The sequence below is a fragment of the Carlito syrichta genome, unplaced genomic scaffold, assembly GCF_000164805.1.
Source record: "Carlito syrichta isolate Samal-C Ts95f unplaced genomic scaffold, Tarsius_syrichta-2.0.1 Scaffold303721, whole genome shotgun sequence".
In the NCBI taxonomy this organism is placed as follows: domain Eukaryota; kingdom Metazoa; phylum Chordata; class Mammalia; order Primates; family Tarsiidae; genus Carlito; species Carlito syrichta.
Genome location: NW_007247817.1, coordinates 370,698 through 396,988, shown reverse-complemented (window position 1 = coordinate 396,988; position 26,291 = coordinate 370,698). Strand labels below are relative to the sequence as shown.

The following is a 26,291-nucleotide window of genomic DNA, read 5'->3' as shown; positions in this document are numbered from 1 at the left end:
GGAATTCTCTGCCATTGAATAATAATCCCCCGTTTCATTTCCCCTTGATCCCAGTTCCTGGTAACTACCATTTTTCTATGAATCGGACTACCCCATCTACCTCATTTAAGCAGAATCATACAGTATTTGCCCTTTTGTTTCTGGCTTATTTCACTGAGGATAATGTCTCTAAGGTTCACCCATGTTGTTGCATGGGTCAAAATTTCATTCCTTTTTAAGACTAAATACTATTCCATTGTATGTAAACCACATTATTTGTCCATAGTCCATAGTCCCTCGGACTGTATCCATCTTTTGGCCCCTGTAAATACGAATATGGGTGTACACATATCTGTTTAAAACCCTACTTTCAATTCCTTAGGGGTATATGCCCACAAGTGAAATTTCTGGATCATATGATAATTCTGTGTTCACTTTTAAAAAAAAGTTGCTATACTGTTTTCTATAGAGGCTGCACCATTTTATATTTCCACCAGTAGTGCACAAAAGTGCCATTTTCCCCACGTCCAATCTTATATTTCCACCAGTAGAGTATTAAGGTTCCAGTTTCTCCATGCCCTTGCTAACACTTGTTACTCTGTTTTTGTTTGTTCTTTTTTGGTTGTAGCCATCCTAGTGTGTATTGAATCATTAAGGCTGCTTTTGATGTTTCACTCTCTTGTCACTTTTGACATACTACTCCTGTATCTTTCAAACACTGCTTCCTCCACAGTTAAGGGTTTAAATGTTGACATTTCTATGGGTTTCTTCCTGAGCACCGTGCTCTTGCCTTGCTCTGTCCTGTCAATACTTATGACATCTCTGCCAGCCTCCCTCATCATCCTACACTTTTTTCTTGGGCACTGTTGTCCCTTGTGCCGTCCTATACAGATCCTCCTTGGGTTCATCCAGCTCAGTGTCTCTCTTTCTCACTTTGTGATAACATCAACTGCCACCCAGAGGTCCTCAAACTTTTAAAACAGGGGGCCGGTTCACTGTCCCTCAGACCGTTGGAGGGGTGGACTATAGTTTAAAAAAAAACAACTATGAACAAATTCCTTTTTTTTAAAAAAAACTATAGTCCGCCCCTCCAACGGTCTCAGGGACAGTGAACTGGCCCCCTGTTTTAAAAGTTTGAGGACCTCTGGTGTAGAAGCTTTCCTTAAAAAAGTTAAAAAAAATTTTTTTTTTCAATTGAAGGTATCCCTTGCACTCGTGGGCATTTAGTGAATGGCTACTGGGTATGTGGGTTGAGGCTGCTCCAGCTGTGTGATCATCCAGCTCTGGGGTGGAACAAATGCCGAGGGGTTTAAAGTCAAATCCAGGCTCCTTATATTTGACGGCACTTTGATGACAGATAATTTGCTTGACTTCTCTATATGAGCATGTACACACGTTTATAGATATTGCCAGTCTGCAAGTTTCTCTCCATTGATGTACCCATTTACACTCAGATTATACTCCAGAGAGGTGATGGGTGCATTTTCTCACACTCAACACACAGAGTATTATCAAACTTTGGGGACATTATAAATATGACATGTGGAGTTTCCTTTCCTTTTCTTTCTTTCTTTCTTTTTTTTTTTTTTTGAGTTGGAGTCTCACTCTGTCACCCAGCCTGGAGTGCAGTTGCTGCTCCCGGCCACCGCAGCCTCGACCTGCTGGGCTCTGGCGATCATTCCGCCTCAGCCTTCCAAGGAGCCGGGACTACAGGCGCGCGCTACCACACACGGCTAATTTTTTTTATGTATTGTAGAGATGAGGTCTCGCCCAGTTGCCCAGGCGGGTCTCGAACCCGCGAGTTCAGGCAATCCACTCACCTCAGCCTCCCAAAGCGTGGGATTACAGGCTGAGGCACTGTGCCCGGCTGGAGTTTCCTTTTCATACAAGTAAGGTTATGCAAAGTTCCATCTAAGGGCTGTGTGTATTTCTATAAACCATCATTTATAAATTTTGCATATTTTTCTGTTGGGTGTGTTGTGTTTTTTTCATTGATCTCTGGGATTTTTTAATGCATGACAAAATTAGCCTTCTTCCTGTGTATAGCGTCCAAATACTTTTTCTTTTTTTGAGTTGGGATTTATACGCGCATACCACCATACCTGGCTAATTTTTTTTTTTTTTTTGTAGAGATGAGATCTTGCTATGTTGTCCAGATTGGTCTCGAATTCCTGGGCTCAAGCAATTCTCCTGCCTCAGCCTCCCAAAGTGCTGGCATATAGGCATGAGCCACCATGCCTGGCCTTGTTCTTTGACTTTTGACTTGGTGAATGGCAGTGCTTTTGAAGCATGCAGATTTTTGTCAATGCAGTCAAATATATCAGTCTTATCTTTTGTAACTTTTGTGTTTCGTGTCATACTCTGTCCCACGCAGAGATTCTAAACACGAGGTGGGGCTAGGGAATGGGGAGGAAATACCATGATCTCTTCTAGTTTTTTACGGATTTATTTTCACACAAATCATTGATCCACGGGAATTTATTTTTGTGTGTCAAGTGAGGTATTGGATTTCAGTTTCTCTTCTCCCAAGTAGCTTCCTATCTGTTCTAGATTCTTTTTCTTTTCTCTTCTTTCTTCTTCTTCTTTTTTTTTAGTCAGTTTCTCATTCTGTCATCAAGGCTGGAGTGCAGGGCACATTCAGCTAATTTTCTGATTTTTTTTGGTGGGGGGGTAGAGAAAGTCTTGTTATATTGCCTAGTCTGGTCTTGAGCTCTTGGGCTCAAATGATTCTCCCACCTCAGCCTCCCAAAGTGCTGGGGTAACAGGCATGGGCCACCATGCATGCCCTAAATTTCTTTAATCAAATAATTCATTGTTTCTCTACTTACCTAAAACCTACTTACTTTTGAAAAAATAAATGAAACGAAGGTCAATGACTTCTACATTTTGTGGTAGGAGGTTGTCTAAGCTGCAGAACTTTAGACGAGACTCTTAGCTCTTTCTGAATTGTGGCCCTTGTCATTTGAAAAAAGAAGAAATAAGTGTGCATTGATCTGAAAATTCAGTTCAACAAATAGCTGAGTGGGAGAATGGAAAGAACGTAGGCTCCCAAGTTAGAAAACCTTTCTTCACTTCTCATATTGACGGTTTGTGGGCAAGCTACGTAACTGCTCTTTGCCTCAGTTTTCTCCTCTGTAAAATGGATTGAACAATAACATCTGTATCATAAGAACCATGAAGTTCAATTCATCGGTGCTTTACAGACTATGAGTTCTACAGGCACATTCATTGTTAATTGAATTTTTACAAGGTGGTACAGTGTTGCCTGTTAAGTCATGCAACACTCTTTCAGGTTTTTTAATATTTCACCATTCTTGAAAGTCTTCCTATTTTTTTTTTTTTTTTGGAGATGGTCAGCTTCTTTCTCCTTGCTGGTGAGTATTCTGGGTTTGCTATTTTTAGGTTTTTGCTTCTGTTTTCTGACAGCATCTGAGTGGAGGAGGTGGGTATGGGGGAAGTGCTGATTGGGAAGTTAGTATCATCCAATGGGAGCCGAATCAGTACCCGGGGAAGGGACCCGGCAGGGTACAAGGACCCAGTAAAAGCACAGGGGGCGGGAACAAGCTGATTGGCAATCTTGTAAATATCATGCTTTCCTAGAAAATTTTACACTGTTCTATTTTATAATGTAACTTACAGCCACATTTTGTGGGCAGGACAGAAGAATGGTGAGAGTAAGACTGGGTTGTAATGAACCACAGCCCCTCCTCTGATGAGTCATTACTTAGTCTCTCCAAGCCCCAGGTTTCTCGTCTGTGCCTGAGGGGTTGTAGGGATTAAATGAAGTGACATTTATGTCTCACGCTCATGTGAGTCTAGAGTGGAGGCTGAAGTGGTCAATGGAGGTACAAGTATAAATCCAGTGACAGTGGCTTGTGTTTGCCCCTGGGAGATGAGGTAGAATCCATCCACAATCCCTCCCACTGGGGAAGTGCAGCTGGAATCTGGACATGGGTCTTCCTCATCCCACGGACAAATGCCCCGCCCCACCTTGAAGCCAACTGAAGTCTGGGCAGAAGATGCCACTGATATCCTACTAAGTTTGCAAGGAGGGACATGGGACGATGACTCCATTATCCCAAGGAGAAGGCAAAGTATCTGAGGGATGAGAAGTGGGGCCTTAAAGGAGCCCATGGGACCAGCAGAAGGACCAGGAAGGATAAAGTCCAACTACCATTCAGCTGCACTGTGCGGCACTTAATAAAGGAAAATGGGACTGTGATGCAATTTGTTGGAGCCAGAGAATATTGTGTTTCAGAGTTTTATCAGCTGCACCTGGCCTTATCAGTCCATCAATTGGCCATCAGTCCATTCATGGTGGCTAACAGGGACCATGGTTGCCAGCATACGAGCCCTTCCAAGTACGAGGTCCGGCAATTAAGTTCATGAACTCATCCTAGGAAGAGTGCTCTATCCTTCATTGCTGGATATCACTATAGTCACCTTCAAAGTATTCCCCGTGGGAAGCTATGCACCCACACCAATGCCTAGTCCACCCGTCAAAGCAATTTTGGAACTCTTTTCTGGAATGGCCGTCAGAGCCGTTGACATATTACACTCGATGTCCTGAATGCCATCAAAAGTCTTCCTTTCAATATTTCCTTGATCTTCAGGTAAAGAAAAAAAGTCATTGGGGGCCAGATCAGGTGGGTAGGGAGGGTGTTCCGATACAATTATTTGTACAGTGCTGACAATGTAAGCGCACGGTGGTGAGTTTCTGAACTTAATTATCAGACCTCAATAAATAACAACGACAACACTGATGGCCATTGCAGAAAAATAGTTCCAAAATTGCTTTGACAGGTGGACCAGGCACTGGTATCAGTGCATAGCTTCCCTAGGGGAGTACTTTGAAGGTGACCATAGTGATAGTCAGCAGTGAGCTATGTCGCATTTTTCCTAGGTTGATTTGCGAGCCTAATCGTCAGACCTCATATAAACACTTCCAGCCCCAGGGAAAGGTGACTCCCAAATTCCTTCCCTTTGTAGCACATTTTGCATGTATTTTACTGAGTTCTAAGCATCTGAAAACAGGTCACCCAAAACAATCCACCCATTGGTTAGCCCAGGTGCTGCAACGAGCTACAATATTTTCTGTGTCAGTGATCACAAGTTAGTGAATTTTCAGGAAGCGTATTGGAAGCCACTACATGATGTGCGCATATTTTTGCAGGGGAGGTCACATTATTTAATTTTCAATGTGAGTTTTCGGTTAATCCTATACCAGCTTAGAGGAATGTCCATGTGTCCATGTGTGTGTGCCCTCATTAATAAAGACCCACCAACAGGGCTGGCTCCATGCACGCATGACCTGTGTGGTCACACAGGTCCCCCCACTCAGCAGAGCCTCACACTTGCCTCAATGAAGTCACCATCTTGAAATTCTCAAAAACGTTTGAACAAGGGAACTCGTGTTCATTCTCCACTGGATCCCACAACATATATAACTGGTTCTGCTCACTATAAAATATTGGACTTTGTCCAAAAGCATAAGCAAGTTTTAAGAAAGTTTGATAGGCCGGACATGGTATCTTATACCTGTAATCCCAGCCTTGTGGGAGGCTGAGGTGGGAGGATCGCTTGAGCCCAGGAATTCAAGACTAGCCTGGGCAACATAGTAAGACCTCGTCTCTATAAAAAAATTAAAAAATTAAGCCGGGCTCGGTGGCTCAGCCTGTAATCCCGTGCCTTTGGGAGGCTGAGGTGAGTGGATTGCCTGAGCCCATGGGTTCGAGACCCGCCTGTGCAGCGAGACCTCATCTCTACAATAAATCAAAAAATCAGCCAGGCTTGGTAGCGCATGCCTGTAATTCCGGCTACTCGGAAGGCTGAGGCGGAAGGATCGCCGGAGCCCACCCAGCAGGCAAGGCTGCGGTGGCCAGGGGCGGCCACTGCACTCCAGTCTGGGCGACAGAGTGAGACTCCAACTAAAAAAAAAATTAGCTAGGTGTGGTGGCACACGCCTGTAGTACCGCTACTCAGGAGGCCAAGGTGGGAGGATCGCTAGAGCCCCAAAGATCGAGACTGTGGTGAGCCATGATTGTACCATTGCACTCCAGTTTGGGTGACAGTATGAGACTCTGACTCACATAAACAAAAAAAATTAAAGTTAATAGTTACCAGGACTTTATTTTTAAAAATAGCTACAATTTAGGTATGTAGAAAATTATACACCAGCTAGGCTCAGTGGCTCAGCCTGTCATCCCAGCACTTTGGGAGGCTGAGGCGAGTGGATTGCCTGAGTCCGCGGGTTCGAGACCAGTTTGGGCAATGTGGCGAGACCTCATCTCTACAATAAATAAAAAATTAGCTAGGCATGGAAGTGCGCGCCTGTAGTTCCAGCTACTTGGAAGGCTGAGGTGGAAGGATCGCCAGAGCCCAGTAGGTCAATGCTGGGGGGGCTGTGGGTGTGCCACTGCACGCCAGTCCGGAAGACAGAGTGAGACTCCAACTCAAAAAAAAAAAAAAAAAAAAGAAAGAAAAAAGAAAAGAAAATTATACACCAACGCTGGCAGGGAAAAATTCTTCATCATACCAATATGTATACAAAGTGTGTGATCCTTGAATAAACAGCAGTAAATAATAGCAGTGTTGAAAAGGAAAAAATAATTAATTTGGGGGGTTCAGGGGCATTAATTCTAACCACATCATACCCTATCGGGAGAGGAAGTAAGACAGAAATAAAGAGACTGAAGAGAGACGATTATTCAAGGGTACTAGTCAAGGGTACAGAAAAGAATTAGAGGAATCAAGGGTGGGAGAATGAAATGAATCAAGAACTGAGCCCACTGGGCTACTTTTGAAGCAAAAAAGCAATTTGTATGATCGCCCCTCTGATGTGGGCATTGTCTGAGGCTACTGATCCCTCAGGGAGACAGATTTCTCTCTTTACTCTCTTTACTGCGTGATTTTAACATTTTTGCTCATCTGGGCTTGCTTTGAAACAGACTAGAAACCCCTTCATGGCAATCTCTTTGGGTGGCTGGATCAAAGTAAAACCAAGCTGTACAGGAGGCTATGGTCTCTGATCTTTTCCCATGCATGGCAGCTTGGCTTAATCTGTAATAATGAAGTTTAAAAATAAGTTAACCTCTTTTCTTACATTATGTGAATATAATATATGTCTTTCTCCCTCACATTTCAGTATTGCTAGTTCATTTTTTTGTGGCCCCAGCCCTTTCTTTCACCAAGTTTCCTTTGAAAGGGATCCTTGTTCACCAAGGAAACGATTCTATTGCTTTAAGAAGAGAGGGGCAAAAAGTTACACTTGGTCAGTCTGAAAATTCAACACCTGGTGCCCATATTTAGAAATTTTAAAACACACACACACACACACACACACACACGCACTAGCCTTTGGCACTGAAGTGTGCAGAACATGACAGGAAGCTCATTACTTAAAAGCAGTTGAGTTCAGTCTTTGATTTGTAAGTCAGTTGTCTGGAACCTGAAAGCTCTCTTTCCCATAGAAGCAATGCTATAAATGGTGCCTGGTCCCCAGGCTCAAAAGACTGCTGCAGAAACGTCTGCCCTGGAGATGAAAATAGAAAATGATTCTGTGGTAACACAGTCATGGAGCCAGAAAGGCAAGCTAATGAAGTAGGGGCTTGTTTGCTCGGAATGCTTACTGGGACCCCTGAAGGGGGGAGAGACAGCTGGAGATTCCAAGGTACCTGTGGGTCTCGTGGACGGCCCAGGCTCTCTGCAGGTTCAGTTTAATGCTTAGGTGTTTATGCTCCCTGAAAGGCTGCATCAAATAGTGCTTAGTGTGACTCCCAAGTTGAGTTTCAATTTCTGGCTCAGAATGGAAAGGAAAGTGAGAGAAGAAGGGAAATCTTTCTGAGGTGTCTAGGGTGTTGGGAAAAAAGAGGAGGAATTAATGAATCTGGTGCCATAGCTCTCATGGTTCTGGGAATAGAAAGCTTCCTTTGTGTTCCCCTAGCCACACAGGGAACTTCCTGTTGGAATGTAAAGGTTCTGCTCACATACTCTGGGGACCTGTCCCCATTTTCCAGTTCTCCCCCTAGCTCTCAGCACAGCTTTTAAGTGTCTCTGTGAAAGCACACCTCACATCATTTTGAACTGATTTGTTTGTATCTGTCTCTTCCACTTGACTAGGAATGCCTCAAAGGAAGAAATAATTTCAGTTATTTAAAAAAAATTCTCAGGAACCTACACAACACAGGCATGTATGTTCCATTTGTCTAAGTTGTGAGCAATAAAAAACTGGGCTCAAGGAGAAGAGGGTGGGACCATTATCCCACCAAAGGGGAGAATTAGGGGTTAGGGGTTGTAAGAAAGAGGCCCAGGGCAACCTGTGTGGGTCTCCTTCCACTGTGGGAGCTTTTCTGTTCTCTCAATAAGTCCTGCTTTAAAAGAAAGAGAGAGAGAGAGAGAGAGAGAGAGAGAGAGAGAGAGAGAGAGAAAGGAAAGAGAAGAGGTCTCATACTAGAGCCTGTCCAGCTCACTTGATTTACAGGAGCTTCACAGATCCAGAACCATGTGCCTCTCATCCAAGAGGCATGGAAGAAGGAGACCTTGAGATAGGGAAGAGAGGCTGAGACAGTGTGTAAGTCACTGCTTTACAAACTGTGGTGGTTATACTTTGAGGTTTCCCCAGTAGCCATTTCTCCCTTCTTCCAGGGATAGCTCCTGGTATTCATGGAGGGATTGTCCTAAATATATAGGCTTGGGTGAACCTCTGGCCCAGCTCCAGGATGGAAGACAGGGCATCACTTTCACTCTGGCCTTGGTGTTTAGTTCAGAGATGGAAATATGACCCAAATATCCAGTCAGGGTGAGTCTCACTACTTGTAAGGATGCTGTCTTCATCCTGTTGTATTTGAACCTCAGGGGCTGAGGCAAGCAGCTGGAGTGGTAGTGGTTGAATGTTTAACACCTGGCTCTCAAAAAGAAAAAACAAAAACTCTATTTGTAGCATTTGCCGATTCCTGTACTGTAAACACCTCCATCGTGGCAGATTTCTGACATAATGTTTCTGGATATGGAGTCTGGAAGAAATGTGTAATTGCACACCATTATGTGCTCTTTCTGCTATAGAGATAGAGACAATAGGTGTAAGTAACCTCAAGAGCACAGAAAATAGTAAGATGGGAAGAGATGAGTTCGTGGGATTTTTTGAGTAGAATCTCACTCTGTCACCCAGGTTGGAGGGCACCCATGCTCATGGTCACCGCAGCCTTGACCTGCTGAGCTCCGGCAATTCTTCCGCCTCAGGCTTCCGAGTAGCTGGAACTACAGGTGTGAACCACCATGCCTGGCTAATTTTTTTATTTATCGTAGAGATGAGGTCTCACCAAGTTGCCCAGGCTGGTCTTGAACCTCTGGGCTCAGGCAGTCCTCTCGCCTTGGCCTCCCAAAGTGATGGGATGACAGACTTGAGCCACCGTGCCCAGTCGAAATGAGTTTTTAATTTATTTAATTGTAACCTTATGTAATTTTTTTCCAAATAATGACTGGGTTAACAATAGGTTCACAAAATTTCTCAAAAATTAACAATTATCTCTCAAGAGTTGACATGAGCTATGTCAAATAACTCATGGAGTCAAAGCCAGCTGGCCACCTTGAAGAAAGTGAATAAGCCAAGAGGTCCAGAGAGTGCAAGAACAGTCTAACTATAGTGTTTGGTCCCTAAACTCTGTAGCCTGCTCAGACCCAGCACAGCTGGACATAGCAACAGCTTATTTTCTTATTTAATCCAACCCGAGATGGGCTTCCTGTTACCTGCAGTTAAAAGAATCCTAAATGAATGTGTGTGTGTGTGTGTGTGTGTGTGTGTGTGTGTGTGTGTGTGTGTGCGCGCGCGCGCGCGCGCACAGATGCATATATATATATATATATATATATATATATATATATATATTTGGCATTTGTAAGTCCAACAAGACTATCATTTTAGGGTATATATTGGGTTAAATGGTAGCCCTCCAAAAGATAGGCCTGCTGCCTAATCCCCTGGAACCTGTGAATGTGACCATTTTTGGAAAAAGAGTCTTTGCCAATGTAATTATATTAAGGATCTCAAGTTGACATTATCTTGCATTGACCCTAAGTTCAATGACAAGTGTCCTTGTAAGAGATACACAGAGAAGAGACACAGAGAAAAGAAAGAAGGAAATGGAGGCAGAGATTTGAGTTATCTAGCCACAGGCCAAAAACTGGAACTACCAGGAGCTGGAAAAGGCAAAGATGTCTTCTTCTTAGATCTTTGGAAGAGGCATAGCCCTGCTGACACCTTGCTTTTAGACCTCTAGCCTCCAGAACTATAAAGGAATACATTTTTGTTGTTTTAAGTCACCAAACTTGTGGTAATTTGTTATGACAACCCTCAGAAACTTATACAAGGTGATAATATTTTACTTGTATAGTATCTTTTAAAATTTTACCCTAATTTAAAAATAAAACCAAAGATCTACTTAAACCAAAGGGCTTAAGATCTTAAGAGTCTTAATATTTAGGAATATTTTTAAAGTGGACATGATAATCACCCAGAAACAATAACTCTTAATATATCAGAGTGCTTTCCTGTGTGTGTTATAATTATAAAATCTGAATCATACTATATATGCAGTTTCAATCCCTACTTTTTTCCTCATTGTGAAGATTCTTCCAAAACATTATGATTATTTGAAAACACTGTTTTTAATGGCTGTAGAACATTCCATTTTATGACTATAACTTATAATATTATATTATTGTTGGATGTTCACATCATTTCTTTTCTTTTCTTTTTCTTTCTTTCTTTTTTTTTTTTTGAGTCAGATTCTCACTTTGTAATCCAGGTGGAAATGCAGTGGCATGATCACAGCTCACCACAGCAGCCTCAAACTCCTGGGCTCAGTTGATCCTTCTGTCTCAGCCTCCAGACTAGCTGGGACTACAGGTGTGTGCCACCAATCCCGACTAATTTTTGTATTTTTTGTACAGACAAGATCTCTCAGTTTTGCCCAAGCTGGTCTCAAACTCCTGGGCTGGTTGTTCTCCTGCCTCAGCCTCCCAAAGTGCTGGGATTATAGGCATGAGTCACCATGCCCAGCCAGATGTTTATATAATTTCTAATTTTGCGCTATTATAAATAACTACAAATTTGGGGGAAATGTCTAAAATTCTGCATTTTTCTTTTAAGCATATGAACATTCTAAGCATCCTGACACATATAACCAAATTGCCTTCAAGGAAGTTCCTGTTAATTTGCAGTCCTATCAGTAGCAAGAGTACCCATGTGACAATGCCTTTGACCAAACGGAATATTATAGTTTTTTAAAGGCTTACTTTGATAGGTTAAGAAATGAATGGTATCTTATGCTTGCTTTAATTTGGGTTTCTTTGGTTTAGTGGGTTTGTGAACCAGTATCTTTTTATCAGTCGTTTGTATCTCTTCTTTTGTGAATTCACCTCTGTGCTCTTGGCTCATTTTGTTATTGAGATTTTAGCCTTTTTTTTTTTTTTTGAGAAAGCAGGATTTATTGAGAGGACAGAAAAGCTCCCACAGTGGGAGGGGATCTGAGAAGGTTGCCCTAGGTTTTAGCCATTTACTTATTTATCTCAAAGATAGCTATGTTATAGAATATCTGTAAAGATTTCTTTATATAAAGGGGGCTTTCTACACATTTTATATGCCGGGTCTTCTCCTTTATAAAAGAGCAGAATGTTGAAGTCACCGGAACAGGCAGGCACGGTCTGGAGGATGATAGTATTTGCGGTTCTCTCAGTCTGACTCCACATGGCTTCTCTGATGTTGCCAGTCTGTCAGTCCATCTGTTACTGAGCAATCGACGGGCTTGCTGCCCAATGCGCACAGAGACCAACACCATGGCACCCACCTTTGAGAAAAGAAAGACTTTCTTGTGAGTTGACTAACAAGAAGACAGGGCAAAATGCTCAAATCTGTCTCTCCAAGCTGGAGTTTGGGTCAGATTTTTATAGGCATAGGGTAATAAGGTACGATCTGATTGGATCTTGTGACGGGGTAACGGCAGAAGGCGTGATCTCATTGGATCCTTCCATGGTGTGACACCACAGCTGGATCTGATTGGATCCTGGATTCTGCCGTGCTGTGTCCGTTACTTAATTTAGTCCCTGCTCCTTGGTCCCAGTACTTAGGTTCCCCCTGTGCTTATATACTTGATTCATCTGGGCATGCTCAGCTTTTGCAACCTTCAGCCTGGGGCTTCATGGCAACTGAAAAACAACTCCTAACTTTGCTATTTTAAAGTGCAACCAGATTGGTCTGACGCGGTAACGCTTGGTTTGCCATTTCATGAGCTAATTCTTCCACCCAGATAACCTGAGGTTGGAAATCTGAGAACTTCCCTAAGCCATTTCGCCCCAGGGACCCACATGATTTGGTTAAATAATTAATAGAAAAACATGTACAACCTTTTTCCGTAAGAAATATGCTTCCTTGTTCTGATTCAACACATCTTGACCACAGACATTGTTGTCTTTGCAAAAAAAGAACATTATACATGGATCGGGAGTAGGGAAATCTTAGTTCTTTCTACTCTTTAAGTTTCTTTTTCTGGTTTGGTGTTTTTATGTAAAAAAAACAAGTCAGCTCACTCTCTGGGCCTTGATTTTCTCATCTTAGGTTTGCCAGATAAAGTATAGGACACTATGCTGTATTTGGAATGTGCTTTTACTAAAAAGGTGTTCATTGTTGAGCTAAAATGTAACGGGACAGCCTGTATTTTTATTTGCTGAATCTGGCAGCTCTCTCTCTGGAAGGCTTATTCCAGATCTGACAAATTATGATTGAAGGTAGGGTCATAAAATGTAGTACATTTGCAAGGCACTTCACAGTCAGGGTAATCTGGGTCCCATCTTGAAGGGGATACTATCGGCCAATGGCGACTATTCCAAGAATGATGGTGAAGGAAATGTTGGGGAAGCCAGAGGGGTGGCAGGAATCTGTTTGACCATTTTAGGGGATTTGAAGTAGAGTTTGGAGGTAGGTAAGATGTGCAAGTGGGTCAGAGAGCCACTATGAAAGGGACTACAGTATTAGAGTTAATGACAGATGGTGAGTTCTAGAGAGGCAAACGTTTGATTCCTCAGTCTCCTCTCAGGACAGGGATGGCAAATAGGTTTCCACTGGACTGTCTACTCTGAGTACTTAGCAGTGACTTCCTGGACATGTCTTGTCTTGAGACGGACTCAGTCTCCACCCAGGCTCAGCTGGGAGAAGTGCAGTGACTGAAACACAAGGTTTCCAATGGCCTGCACAGGTAAACAATTCGAATTTCAATGATTTTTAACATCAATTTGGTTCCTGAGCTGCATTTTATAACTATTTTTAATTTTAATTTCAATCTTTTCATAACTGCCAGGTTTAACTCAGAAAGTGTTTATTATATATAAACAATAGTCAATTTTGTGCTTGTTGTGAGAAAAGGCCAAATAAATAGAACATAGTTCTCTTACAGAGATGATTGTAATCTCATCAAGATAATAGGATATACATTCATGGAAGATAAGAATGAGTTGATGTACAGCTAAAAGCCAAAACTGTGATCCAAGCAGAAGAAGATAGAGGAGGTCAGAGTAGAAGGCCAAGTGGACCAGAAGGAAATGGAACAGGCTTTCAGGGGAAATTGGGTCTGAACAATGAGTAGGATGTGGACAGGTCACGAGAAATTCGAAAATGGTCAAGGTTCGGGCATTGTATGGGAGCTGGAAAGACTGTGCCAGGGCACTTCTGGGCAGGATTCTCCCGTGATGAGACAGCATTGATGAGCAGGCCTGGGACAACTGGACGTCCCAATGCCCCTGATGGTGCTCTAGAAAGGATTGAGGGTTACAGACAGTCAGAGTCCTGCCATTTTAAAAACTCTTACATAAAGTTTTCAAATATGTAGACAAGTTGGAAGAATGACACAATGGACACCCATTGTGTCCATCACTCAGCATCAACAGTTGCTAACATTTTTTTAAACCTTAAGTTGCAGTTATCATGACACTTAAAACTTAAATCTATTGGCTGGGCTTGGTGGCTCAGCCTGTAATCCCAGCACTTTGGGTGGATTGCCTGAGCCTGTGGGTTCGAGATCAGCCCGGGGAACTTGGCGAGAACTCGTCTCTAAAATAAAGCAACGGGGTGTGGTAGAGCACGCCTGTAGTTTCGGCTACTTGGAAGGCTGAGGTGGAAGGATCGTCTGAGCCCAGCAGGTCGACGCTGGGGTGGTCGTGAGTGTGCCACTGTACTCCAGCCTGGGCAACAGAGTGAGACTCCAACTCAAAAAAACCCCCAAAAAACTTAAATCTACTGATGTCCTAATGAGGGTCTTCTACATTTCCACAATATCATGATCATACCTAAAAACACTAGTAATTCCTAAATACCATCAAAATCAGGATCATATTAAATTTTCTCCAATTTTCCCCAAATGCCTTCTAGTCGGTTTCTTTGAACCAAAATCCTATTCAGGTTCATGCATTGTATTATTTGGTTGTTATGACCTTGAGACTGATTTAGTTTTGAATATTTCCTTCACTTTTTTCTTCTTTTAGAAGACCAAGAGGTGGTTTTGTAGAATTTTTACATTTGGGTATTATTATTGTTATTATTTCCTCTTAATGCTGTCCAACTTGTTTCTCTACCTCCTTTATTTCCTATGAACTTAGCGGGATCTCACACTCTGGTTTGTCCATCACTGAGGTAGTAGGGGGCATGGTACCCAGTGAGCTGTTTTTCATTCCCTCCCCACAGCTTTGGGAGCCTGCAATTTCTTTGTTCCCCTGCTCATTTGCATGTGTTTAGCTTCCACTTATATGTGAGAACATATGGTATTCAGTTTTCCGTTTCTGTGGTAATTCGTTTAGAATGATAATCTTTACACCTATAATCCCAGCATAATTGTTAACTGAGTCCCCTTTCACTTTCAAAGGTGATCTACTTTGGACGATTAGTGATGCATCCATTCTGTGTAAGGAGGTTAGGTCTAAAGGCTGATTAAATTGAGGTTCAGCATTTGTGGCGAGAATACTTTATATGTGAGACATACTTAGTTTTGCAGCATATCAAAAATAAATATGGATAATGCTGAATTTGATCACATGATTAAGGTAGTACTCTTGGTAAGGTGGGATTCACCATTAGCCAGCAGCTTGGAGTGTCATTGGGATATGATGTGCCCCAACAACATTTCACCTGTTGGTTTTAGCATTAATCAATGTAATCCTTGACTAAATCAAGTATTTATTTGGGGTTGCAAAAATGGTAATTTTCTAATTCTGTCATTCATTCTGTATTTCTTAGCTGGTATTCTTCTGTGATAATTAAGGAGGACTTTCAATCCCTCCTAAAAAACAACAGGCTGGGCACTGTAGCTCACACCCATAATCCCAGCCTGCTGAGACACCAAGGCAGGAGAATTGCTTGAGTCCAGGAGTTCTAGACCAGCCAGGTCAACGTAGCGAGACCTCCTCTTACCAAAAAATCAAAAAAATTAGCTGGGCGTGGTAGCATGCGCCTGTAGTCCCAGCTTCTCCGGAGGCTGAGGTAGGATTGTCTGAGCCCAGGAGGTCAAGGTTGCAGTGAGCCATGATCATGTCACCGCACTCCAGCCTGGGTGACAGAGTGAGATTCCTGACTCATAACCAAAAACAAAACAAACAAGGCCGGGCTCAGTGGCTCAGCCTGTAATCCTAGCACTTTGGGAGGCTGAGGTGAGTGGATTGCCTGAGCCCACAGGAGCAACTTGGCAAGACCTCGTCTCTACAATAAATCAAAAAAATTAGCCGGGCCTACAGTTCCGGCTACTTGGAAGGCTGAGGCAGAAGAATTGCCATTGCCGGAGTTCAGCAGGTCGAGGCTATGGTAGCCGGGAGCGCCCACTGCACTCCAGTCTGGGCAACAGAGTGAGACTCCAACTCAAACAAACAAACAAACAAACAAACAAACAAATCCATCAAGGTAAGTGCTTCATTCTTCTTGAATTTTCAATTAATTTAATTTTGAAAATTTCCAGTTAAGAAGTTGATGAAAGTTATCTCCAATGTCAGCAAATAACTTTTTTTGGTTATATTATTATGGATTATATTACTAGTGGGTTTTTTGTTTGTTCAATGCTTTAATATAAATTACTGTCTTTTAAATTTTTTAGATTCTAGGGGTCATGTGCAGGTTTGTTATGTAGGTATTTCATGTGATTGTGAGGTTTGATCTTGTACTGAGTCCATCACTCAGGTAGTGGGCATGGTACCCACTGAGCAGTTTTTCAATCCCTTCCCACAGCTTTGGGAGCCCTCAATGTCTGTTGTTCCCCTCCTTATTCCCATGTGTTTAGCTTCTACTTATAAGTGAGAACATATAGTATTCAGTTTTCCATTTCTGTGATAAGTTGCTTAGAATGATGATCTTTACTAGGTAAAAGGCAACAGAACATTCTAGTCACAGCATCTGCTGTGGAGGGCCTCTGGTAGATGACCCTCAACTCTTGGAGGCTGTGAGCCTTATCTCAGCTCTCCACATCTCTGATACATCCATTCCTTGGACAGAGGATCCCGCTTCTCCACCCTGCCTGCTCTCTGGCTTCCTTGTGGCCCTAACTGGTGGGAACCACCTGTCCTCTGATTGCTTAGGACCCTAAGTATCTGCTTCCCACTTTGTTTCCAAGTGGTGTTTCTGGCTGGTGGCTGGACCATGGGACTGATGAGGAGAAAGGGGTGTTTGACAACCTGTCTGACCAAAGGGCTTGTCACCTGCTGGGAATTAGTGAGGAATAAGATGGATCACCAAGGAGACTCCATCACAGAGGGGCATGAATGACATTCATACTTGGTTTTAGAAGAAAAGGAAAACCTCCAGAGTCCTTAAGAGGTGTCAGCAGTTGGAAGAGTGAACTGGGGGTAAAAATGGGGGTGGAACTAGCAACAGAGAATAGCAAGAGTCAGATCAGTTGCCCAGGTGATATTTCAGAGGAGAATCTTGTTGGAAGCCTGGTTCTGAGGGCTGAAGGCAAGGGAGGAGGTAAAGATGACGCATATACCAAGAGTTGTCCACCCCAACCTCAGGCTACTGCAATGTCCTTGCCAGCTTGGACTTGGATGACTGCAATAAGTAAAGACTGTCTTCATCCAAGCCATTCTCCTAATAGAATAGGTGCCTGGTGCCTCCCTGCAAGCCAGTTTGATGTAGAGAATGTTGAGTTTACTGAACAGATAAAATAGGGAACTGATTTGTCTCACAGAAAGTGAAGCCTTGAGCTTGAAAGGGTCTTCGCCCACTTGCTCAAGCCACAGATGTCTTCTTTTCTTCCTTCTTTCTCCCTTCCCCACAAAGGAGACCAGACAAACTGCTACCAGCATCTGCCACACTTCCTTTGCTGTCTTCGCCCTTCCCCGACCGCTTCTGCTATTTTCCTTCTCTGGCTTACCCAGGCTTCTTTGCTTCCTCCCAAACCTTCTTCCCTCTGGCCCCCTCACTGGCACTGGCTGAGAAAAGCAGGCATGGGGCTGACCAACAGCACACCCCTGCCACTTCAGTCTGTGTAGGTCAAAGAACTGCCAGGGCTGCTATTGCTGCAGGATCCCCAGCCCCCGTCCCAAAAAAGGGGCAGCACAAGAGAGGGAAAAAGGGTCAATGGTTTGGGGTCAGAGTCAGGGGTCGGGAAGACTGGAGTCCTTGAGTAAGTCTTGTCACCTTTCTGAGGCTCAAACTTCACATCACACAATCGGAGTTAATATAGTAAACCCCCTCCCATAGAGTTGTCATGAGGCTGAGCCTCACGGAAGTAGGTTATGGTTCTGTACAGAATCAGACTGCATGGTACCAACATCACACCTTGCCTGCTTCTTTGGCAGTTTGCCTGAACTGGCCCTGGCAGTGTAAAAGCCATTGGCGGTTGGTAGCAGAGCAGATGGAGTGAACTGTGGCTGACCTCACAGTCCCCATAAAGACTTGGATTACCTCAAGGCTTTGTAAATCACCACGGTCACCTAGCCCCTCTTTGGGAAACAGTCTAATAAAGAGAATCAGAGACTCCTCTTCTGGAAACTAAGAGACAGTTTCCACTGGTGCTAACTAATATTTGTGCACATCAGCTGTGTCCAGATTCCAAGCCAGAAGGAGCTTAAGCCTTCCTTGAATTCCTTCTTCTGTCCTCTAGAGGTAAGAGGCAGAGATCAGGGAAACTGAGTGACTCGCTCAAGGTTCTGGTTAAGTTGGAGACTGATGCCAGGGCTGAACTCTCTGCTGAATCACAGATCTCTCTTCAATCGCCGAGCCCTATGACTAGCAGCTTAGAACATGGAAACAGACTGGGGCTTGAACCCTAGCTCCTTCATTGATAAGTGATAGAATTTTGGACCAGTTACTTAATCTCTCTAGAATCAGTCTCTTCACATGTAAAATGAATGACATCATAGTACAAGAAACACAGAAAGCATAGTACATGAAACACATGATGTTGTGGTTGTCATCTACAGATGCAAGGAAAGGGACCCACGAGAAACCTGGTTGGGTCTCGTCCCCAGGCTCCAATACCATCTGTCTTCTTGTTCCCAAGCCTCATCATTTTCACCGAGCTGACAGAGTAGGCATGCTGTCTTGGCTTTATCCCATAATTCTAGACCAGATCTTTTAAAATTTATTTTTAAAAAAATATTTAATACCAACAATATGTGTAAGATATAAAGAATAACAATAAAATGAACAGGTATGCCCACTGCTCAACTTAAGAAATAGGATGGATACTACCATTGCTTGGAAGGCCTGTGTGTCTCTTCACTCTGATTCTACTTTCTTGTAACTATTCTCCTGAATTTTACATTTGTCATTTCCGTCCTCAGTTTTACCATATATCTATGCATCCTAAATAGTATATTTTTTAGTTTTACATGTCTTCAACCTTAATATAAATGGAATCAAGCTGTACACACTTCTCTAGCTTGCCCTTATGACTCAAAGTATTCTTGTTATTGTTCTGTACTCATGAGATTGGAGTTTACTCATTTTCACTGTTGAATAGTATTCTGTTGTGTCACTATGCCACAATTAATGTTTTCATTCTCCTTTTGAAGGACAATTGGGTTATTTCCAAGGCTCTTTTTTTTTTCCTATTAGAAAAAGTACTTCAATAAAAATTTTAGCACATAACCTTGATAGACATGGCTAGCAGTGCTCAGCCGCATCTGTGACCTGTGCTGGGTCATGGGTATGTACATTATCAAATTTGTTAGCAAAGACCAAACTGCTTCCAAAGTAGACAAAGCTTGAACGCTTATCATGGTACGTTGTTCTCTGTGTGCTGAGGGGCCGTGTAGTATGGTCTCATTCTTTTTACACTTGGTATTGTCAGTTTCCATCCTGACATTGACCTTCTTGGTAAGCCAGTTACAGTGACAGAGCAGTCAAGATGGGCCTGGAACATGAGGCTGTCACGCTACACACCACGTGGGGCAAAATGTCCAGTCTGGAAAAGCAGTCTCTCGTTTTCATCATGTCAGACTAAATACAGTAAAAAGAAGAAAGACAAGTGGCTGTAAAAAGAAAAAGCAGAAGTGTAACCCTTGCCCTGATCTTTTTCTCTGGGGAAATAAGTTGTCAGCCCAGGTGCTGGGCAGAATTGTTGGTAGAGAGAAAAGTCAAGTGGCCGAGGGGTGCACTTGACCACAATTCAGAAAGAACAAGCTGACTAGGAGTGCATTCAGCAGAGCCTGATTTTCCTGATCTTTGGTGACTTTGTACGTGCCTTTACCATCCTGATCTACTTGTTTCTTTTTCACGGGAACTATGGGAGAGGAGGGGGAGAAAGGTCTAGGGCTCCTTCAGGACACCCTGCAAGGACACAGCAGCTAGACTGGGATAATAAACATGAGAGGAGGTGAGCTCTTGCCTTTTCCTCTGCAAGCGTGTCTGCTCTCTTGCTGGCCTGGCCAAGTCCATGGCCTGGCCAAGCAGAAGGGCCCCACCCTTCCATAGCTCGGAAGATTCTGCTCCTGAATGTCTGGTCGAACCAGAAATTCAGAGGCAGTGATGAATGTGAATGATCAAGGTTACCTGAGAAATACAGAGCCTCCATTTGCACAAAGAAAAGGCACCAAAGGGAAGAGGTCCATTTTCAGTATCCACGTCTCCCATTGCGGCTGCTGTCTCTCCTCCTCCCTTCTTCTCATTCTTCCCTCTCTTTCCCAGCTCTCTTCCGCCTCTTTCCCTCCCACTCCTCCTCTCTTCCTCCTTCCTTTCCTCTTCCTCCTCTGTCTTCCTCTTTCCTCGGCCATCTTCAGCCAGACCTTGGGCCTGCAGCAGGAATGGTAACTGGGAGCCCTCTGCTTTGTCTCTCTGTGTATTTTTCAGACTCAGGAATGATTAGCTCCCTTGATAAATGTGGGAAATGTGCACCAGATCTCACAGAGGTGAGCAGGGCATTCCTGCTGGCTGTTGGGAAGTGTGTCCAGGTACTAAAGGAGCGGCCCCTCTCATTCTCTTCTTCCCTGACCCTGAACTGCCTTCTGCTCTCTAAACAGTAGAGAAATCTGCATTTTTCAGACAAGGAAAGGAAATGCAAAGTCTTCTAGGAGGGAAGGAGAGCATTCAGTATTTTGGGTTTGGCTCCTGCAGTATGAGCTGGCTCCCTCATCTTGGCCTTGCCCTACCTGTCTGTATTTGAGATGCCCCCCGGGTCTGGTGGGTCACTGGGTCTGATAAGGGGATGAAGTAAGCAGTGGATGAGGACAGGAGGAGACAAAGGGAGGGAACATCCTGCTTTTAGGGGGTCTTCATGGCCTGATGTTGGAATTGCATTGTTGGGAAATTGTTAGGTGTGTTCTCTGTTGATTTGGTTTCATGTGAACGCATCTGGCTATCAAGGTAACTCCTGACTCTTCCAGCCTTTAAGGAGGCTCACACAGAGACCATCTCCCCTCTCCCAGGTCACCCATCTCTACCCCTAAATGACCTTGGACAGAGAACTGCCCATCCCACGTTAAATAGGGCTCCAGAGAAAGAGAGACTCGAACTCTCTGAGTAAATATTATCACCATGTCAGTGCCACCGTGATACTTATTTTGAAATCTGGGAATGAGGAAACAGTACAAGAATGCCATTTTTCTATTTTTATACAATGGGTCTATAAGTGGAGAAAGCATATCCATAATTGAATGTCCAAGAGACGTTCAGATGGAATTGATTTTTTCTGCTTCTCCTTGAGCCCAGGAAGTTGCCGGTGACAACCCAACACCTGCTGAAAACGGAGACTAATTTGTATTTGGGACAAACAGGAAGTAGTGGCCAGCCAGCAGCTTGTCCCAAGCTGGTTACGAATCTGATCATAAAAGAAAGCAGCTGGAAAGAAATTTGCATGCCCAATAGGTCTCGCTATGAAAGTTTACACAACGTGGAGTAATCACCAAGCTGGCTGGCGACCCAGATCACATGATTACATAGAAACATGAAACTCGACTATGTGCTCGGGCAAGTTTTACTTCTCCCTAGTGCAGGGGTGGTTGCCAGCAGCCTGTGCGCTCAGAAATCAGACTCAAGTGGCTGGAACCCTTGAGACCAGAGTCTTACCATGCTGCTGCCTTTGAGGGCCAGGAGCTGCTGACGTGACCACTGGATGTTTCTTCGTGTCTCTTACAACCACCACACAAAATGGACAAGCTCAATAGAATAACTGTCCCTGCCAGTCAGAAGCTGAGGTAAGATTTTCCCCTATCCGATACTTATCCTTCTTTTTTTTTTTTTCCTCCAATTCTCTTGGTATATCTCAGAAATCCTGGGATACTCTGCTAGTTTCCAGTGAGTGACCCTTGCTATAAGGAAGTGGATTGGGTCTTTAGGAAAGACAGTGGGTGGTGGTTGTTTTAGGGAAGTGGACTGCATTCTTAAAGAAATGTGTTGGAACAAGTGGGACTTGCCCTGGCTGCCTTTACAAGAAAGTGGAAAGCTCTGGAGAAACAATACAACAGGAAGTCCAGGGGTTTAGATTCTACTGAAAGTCAGTTTTCAGAATCCGAATGCAACCGGTTTTCCTTAGGAAGAGTTTCTCTGAAGAGTCCTTGTCTAGGTCACTGCAGCTTGCTATCTAATTTTAAAGATAGCTGTCATCATTTGTATTTACTGTAGTTTAACTGTTTCATTTATTTTGTGCATGTATATTGCAAATGTGTTGGGGGGACTCTATCTGTCTTTCCAGCACTCTGATGTCAGGGTATCAATTGTCTATAAAAAGCTACTTAGAAGCTGGTCTCGGTGCCTCAGCCTGTAATCCCGCGCCTTTGGGAGGCTGAGGTGAGTGGATTGCCTGAGCCTGCGGGTTCGAGACCCATCTGGGCAGCGAGACCCCATATCTACAATAAATCAAAAAATCAGCTGGGCGTGGTAGCGCATGCCTGTAATTCCGGCTACTCAGAAGGCTGATGTGGAAGGATCGCCGGAGCCCAGCAGGTCGAGGCTGCAGTGGCCGGGAGCGGCCACTGCACTCCAGTCTGGGCGACAGAGTGAGACTCCAACTCAAAAGAAAAAAAAAAAAAAAGCTACTTAGAAAGAATAAACCGGAAGGGGCCCAAGGGGTATGAGTCAAAGAGCTATGGAAAAGGTGACTTCCCAAATCTTGCTTTTGAAGGTCTCCTTTTTGTCTCATTTGTAACAACACCCTGGCTTTAAAAGATTGGAACCTTTAAGTGTCCAGAGAGTGTTTTATATTCCAACTACATGTTGGAACATTATCAGTTTTCATGGGACTATGTGGCACAGATAACAGACATGTAATAATAAAGAACTAGAGAATGAATTGGGGTTTTGTGACAAAGTTCAAGAGAAAGTCTGGAATTGGCAGAGCGGTAGCCCTTCACAGTTAGAATGCAGGTCATATACCTAGGAGGTGCTTGATAAAAGATAACTTGAAATGGGACTATTGATCGAGGGTCCGGAGGCAGCCTCGGCTGGGCAGCCCTTTCGAGAGCGGGCTGTTGAGTGCCGCTGTGTGATCCGCACTGATGGGACAAGGACAGGAAAGCCCCTCAGTATCGGCTTCCGTCTCAAGTTCACTATTCCCTCATGATTGAGGATGGAACAGTGGAAGCTGTAAGTGACTAAGCGAGCGTAGGAAGAGAATTGGAGGAGTGGGAGGAGGTTTCATGGACAAGGTGCTTTAAGAGCTGGACTTTGAGAGGCAGGGAAGATAAAAGTATTGAAGAGTTGGACGCAGAGCATTATGTGCTGGGAGGAAGCACAGAGTCAGACAGGAGTACGGATCATTTGTGGAACAGTGAGGGGAGATTTCTGCCCAGTAGAGGTCATAGAGTGGGGCACGTGGGACAGAAGGTCCTGGTAAGGCTGGACCCGTAAGGTGGGGCCGCGTTACAAAGGACAGTGAGGGTTCTAAGCTCAAGGAGTTTGGAGAACAGGTTATGCTGTTAGAGATGCCATGCCAGCAGGCTTAAGGGAGGATGGCAGGAAGGATTAGAGAGGGGGAGGGAAACTGGAGGCAGGGGCACTCAGAGGCACTTAATAACCTGAGCATCTAGAGTTGTGAGCCTGGACTGGGGGCCCAGCAGTGAGAAGGGGGAGGGGAGGAGAAGGAGAAAAGACATGGCAGAGAAACGGACATGGCACGAAACTAACAAGGCACAAGGTTAGGGCCTCTCTCAAGTGAGCAAGTATGTCCCAGGTGTTCTTTTCAGACATATCTCATCACCTAGGGCTACACAGAGCCTTAGAACTTCTTCCAGGGAATCCAGATGGGACTTTCAATAATGAAAGGCATTAGAACTTAAATGATTTTATGATCCCTCCCTCTGGGACAAAGTCCAGCTTGATCACAGAGCCGTTGACAGGCAATATACAACCATAGATTGCAGGATAGAAAACCAACATTATATCATGGATAATCATATGCTACACTCAACAGCTTAGACAAAGGTAACTTTTTTTTTCACTTGGTTACTCAGTTGTCTTTACAGAATTGGCCTGTTTTGGTAAAATGAACACTGTCGACGTGGAACTTTTCAAAGGAAGGAAACTGTAAGCACAGTGGCTTCTAAGCACCATCTTAAGTCTTCTCTATAATTAGATGAGATGTGAGGAATCAGTAGACGAAATACCCTGTGATTGGTATCCTCTCTCCTGACTGGTTAACACCAGTTCAGAAGGTTGCCTGACTGTGTAATTGTTTGGCACCAGATGACAGTCTAAATGGAGAGTTTTTGTTTAGACTCTTAGGCTTATCAAAACTTATATAATAATTTGCTCCAATTCTTAGCTTTAAAAATAGAATTACGTTGTTGGAAGACCTTGATTTAGGGGCATATTCCCAGGGCTGAAAAGAAAATGGAGGCAGAAGGAGTGACCAGGAATAGAGGACAAGAAATTATCTAAAGAAAGGAGGGCAGGGGCAGGTGGCATTGGAAGGAAAAAAGGAATTCTCAGAATGAAGGAGAGAGGGGAGATTCCCAGATGGACATAGCTAAGGATAGATTTCTGGTGTAGAAGAATCGAGACAGGTGAGGCGACAAAGTTGTATGTGACCACAGAGATGTGTGAGCCCAGAGTCTCACTTTTTTGCTGCCAAGGAGGCACTCCATGAAGTAGGCTTCTCTGTTAGAAAGAGTTCGGAGGCTTTCAGGATCTTTGAGTTGATTCTTAGCTATGATATACCCTTGATTGTGTAAGAAAATGATATTATCAGAAACCCAGCTGAGACCTGGGTTCTCAATCCTTACACAGTAAACATTTCTACGATCATGAAAAGTTAACACGTCTGGATGAATATTTCAAAATCGACAACCCTGAATCATATTGAAGATTTCATCTTCAAGTCAGCGAAACTTATCTGAAAAGGAAATTTTAGATTTGTAATAACCTCTCAGTTGACTGTTCATCTGTGCTTATGTATTTTTCTTTGAAGCTACACAAACTCTCACTAATTTTACAACTGGAAAAGGTCTCTGACACAGTGGTCAAATCAGGCCTCCCCAATCCTTTTCTCATTGGTTAAGGATTATGTTATTTTTCAGTCAGACCAGTCAAGGCTTGTGTGATTTTAGTTAGGTTTATTTAATCTCCCTGGTCCCCGTTTCTTTACCTGTGAGATAAAGACAATAATCACAGTACTGGTGTCATGGAGTTAGCGTAAGGGCTAAATTAATAGTTTTGTGAAGCAACTAGCACACAATGATGTTGGCACATGGTGACTCCTGGATTTTTTTTAAAGTAGTTGTTAACCTCACTACTGTTATTATTCTTACCAATTCTATATTTGTGGAATTGCTTTTCTGAAGATGCACAGAGGACTTTTCGTTGATCCCCGATAAGTTTCATTTCTTCTTTCCGGCTATTTTGTCTATTGATTATGTCATCTGTGGCATTGAGCTTTGCATGGCCTGCAGATGTGACAAACATCCCTTCTCTGCTTTCATCTAAGTGACTATTAAAACTGTAGAGCATGACAGAGCTCTGTCATGGGTGTCCAGGTCTCTCTGCTAGGGAGCCCACTCTGAGACATCATCTGACAGATTTGGAGACATCCCTTCTCTTCTCAGGCCTGGAGTTTTCTATTGGAGTTTGCAGTTCCTTTACTTTTTCAGGTTCAATTCTTCAGAAACAAAATCACATTCCTTCTACCTTTCTACCACTAGCTGCCTCTCTGGTCCTCCCCGTCTTGGTCAATGGCATCACCATCAACCCTCACTCTGACTCATCTTTCTTTCGGCATCTCCACTCATATCCACTCACCTACCACACCTTGTAGCGCTTCCTTTAGGCCCCTTCCACATATACCTTTTTCTTGCTTTTTCTTCCACATCATCCTGGAAAGGGCCTCATCTCCCCAATGTCCCCTGTGTTTTGTCTGCTCCAAACTCCTCTATAAAATGAGGGCATTTCCCAAAGTCCTTCTCAATTTTGATGCTGTGTGATCCTTTGAGCTTGACATATATTACATTCCCTAAGGCTACTGTTTTATCCCAGGACACTCAGGAAATATTTCTTGATGTGTTTAGACGGACAGTGCCACTGGAGCCCAAAAGGGCTGATTTCTTTTTTTTTTATCTATATTTTTTATTTTGATATTGTGGGGTACAGTTAAGGGTTAGGTATACAAATATGCTTCATTCAGGTCCCCTTGTTGATAACTGGTGTCTCCCTGTCTCTAGACAGATGTTTACTACCATTAGTCCCATACCCCCCCATAGTTTCCCAACACTGTCAGTCATTTTCTTATAGTAGTGCATTGGATGATCAAGGTCCACTATATGAGTGAGAATATGTGGTACTCAGATCTTTGTTTCTGTGAGAGGTCCACTTAGTATTATAAACTCCCAGTCTCCATCCAGGTTGCTGCAAAAATTCA

The 26,291-nt window shown here is 43.5% G+C and overlaps 1 protein-coding gene across 1 annotated transcript in view; it reads left to right on the top strand.

Annotated features, from left to right (window-relative positions):
- Positions 1 to 21,403: 21,403 nt before the first annotated feature.
- Positions 21,404 to 26,291, top strand: part of BLNK (B-cell linker) — a 97,742-nt gene continuing 92,854 nt past the window's right edge. The window contains exon 1 of the mRNA XM_021712914.1: positions 21,404 to 21,639. Within this exon, the coding sequence (XP_021568589.1) occupies positions 21,593 to 21,639 (47 nt within the window). The 5' untranslated portion in view covers positions 21,404 to 21,592. The remainder of the gene's footprint in view (positions 21,640 to 26,291) is intronic.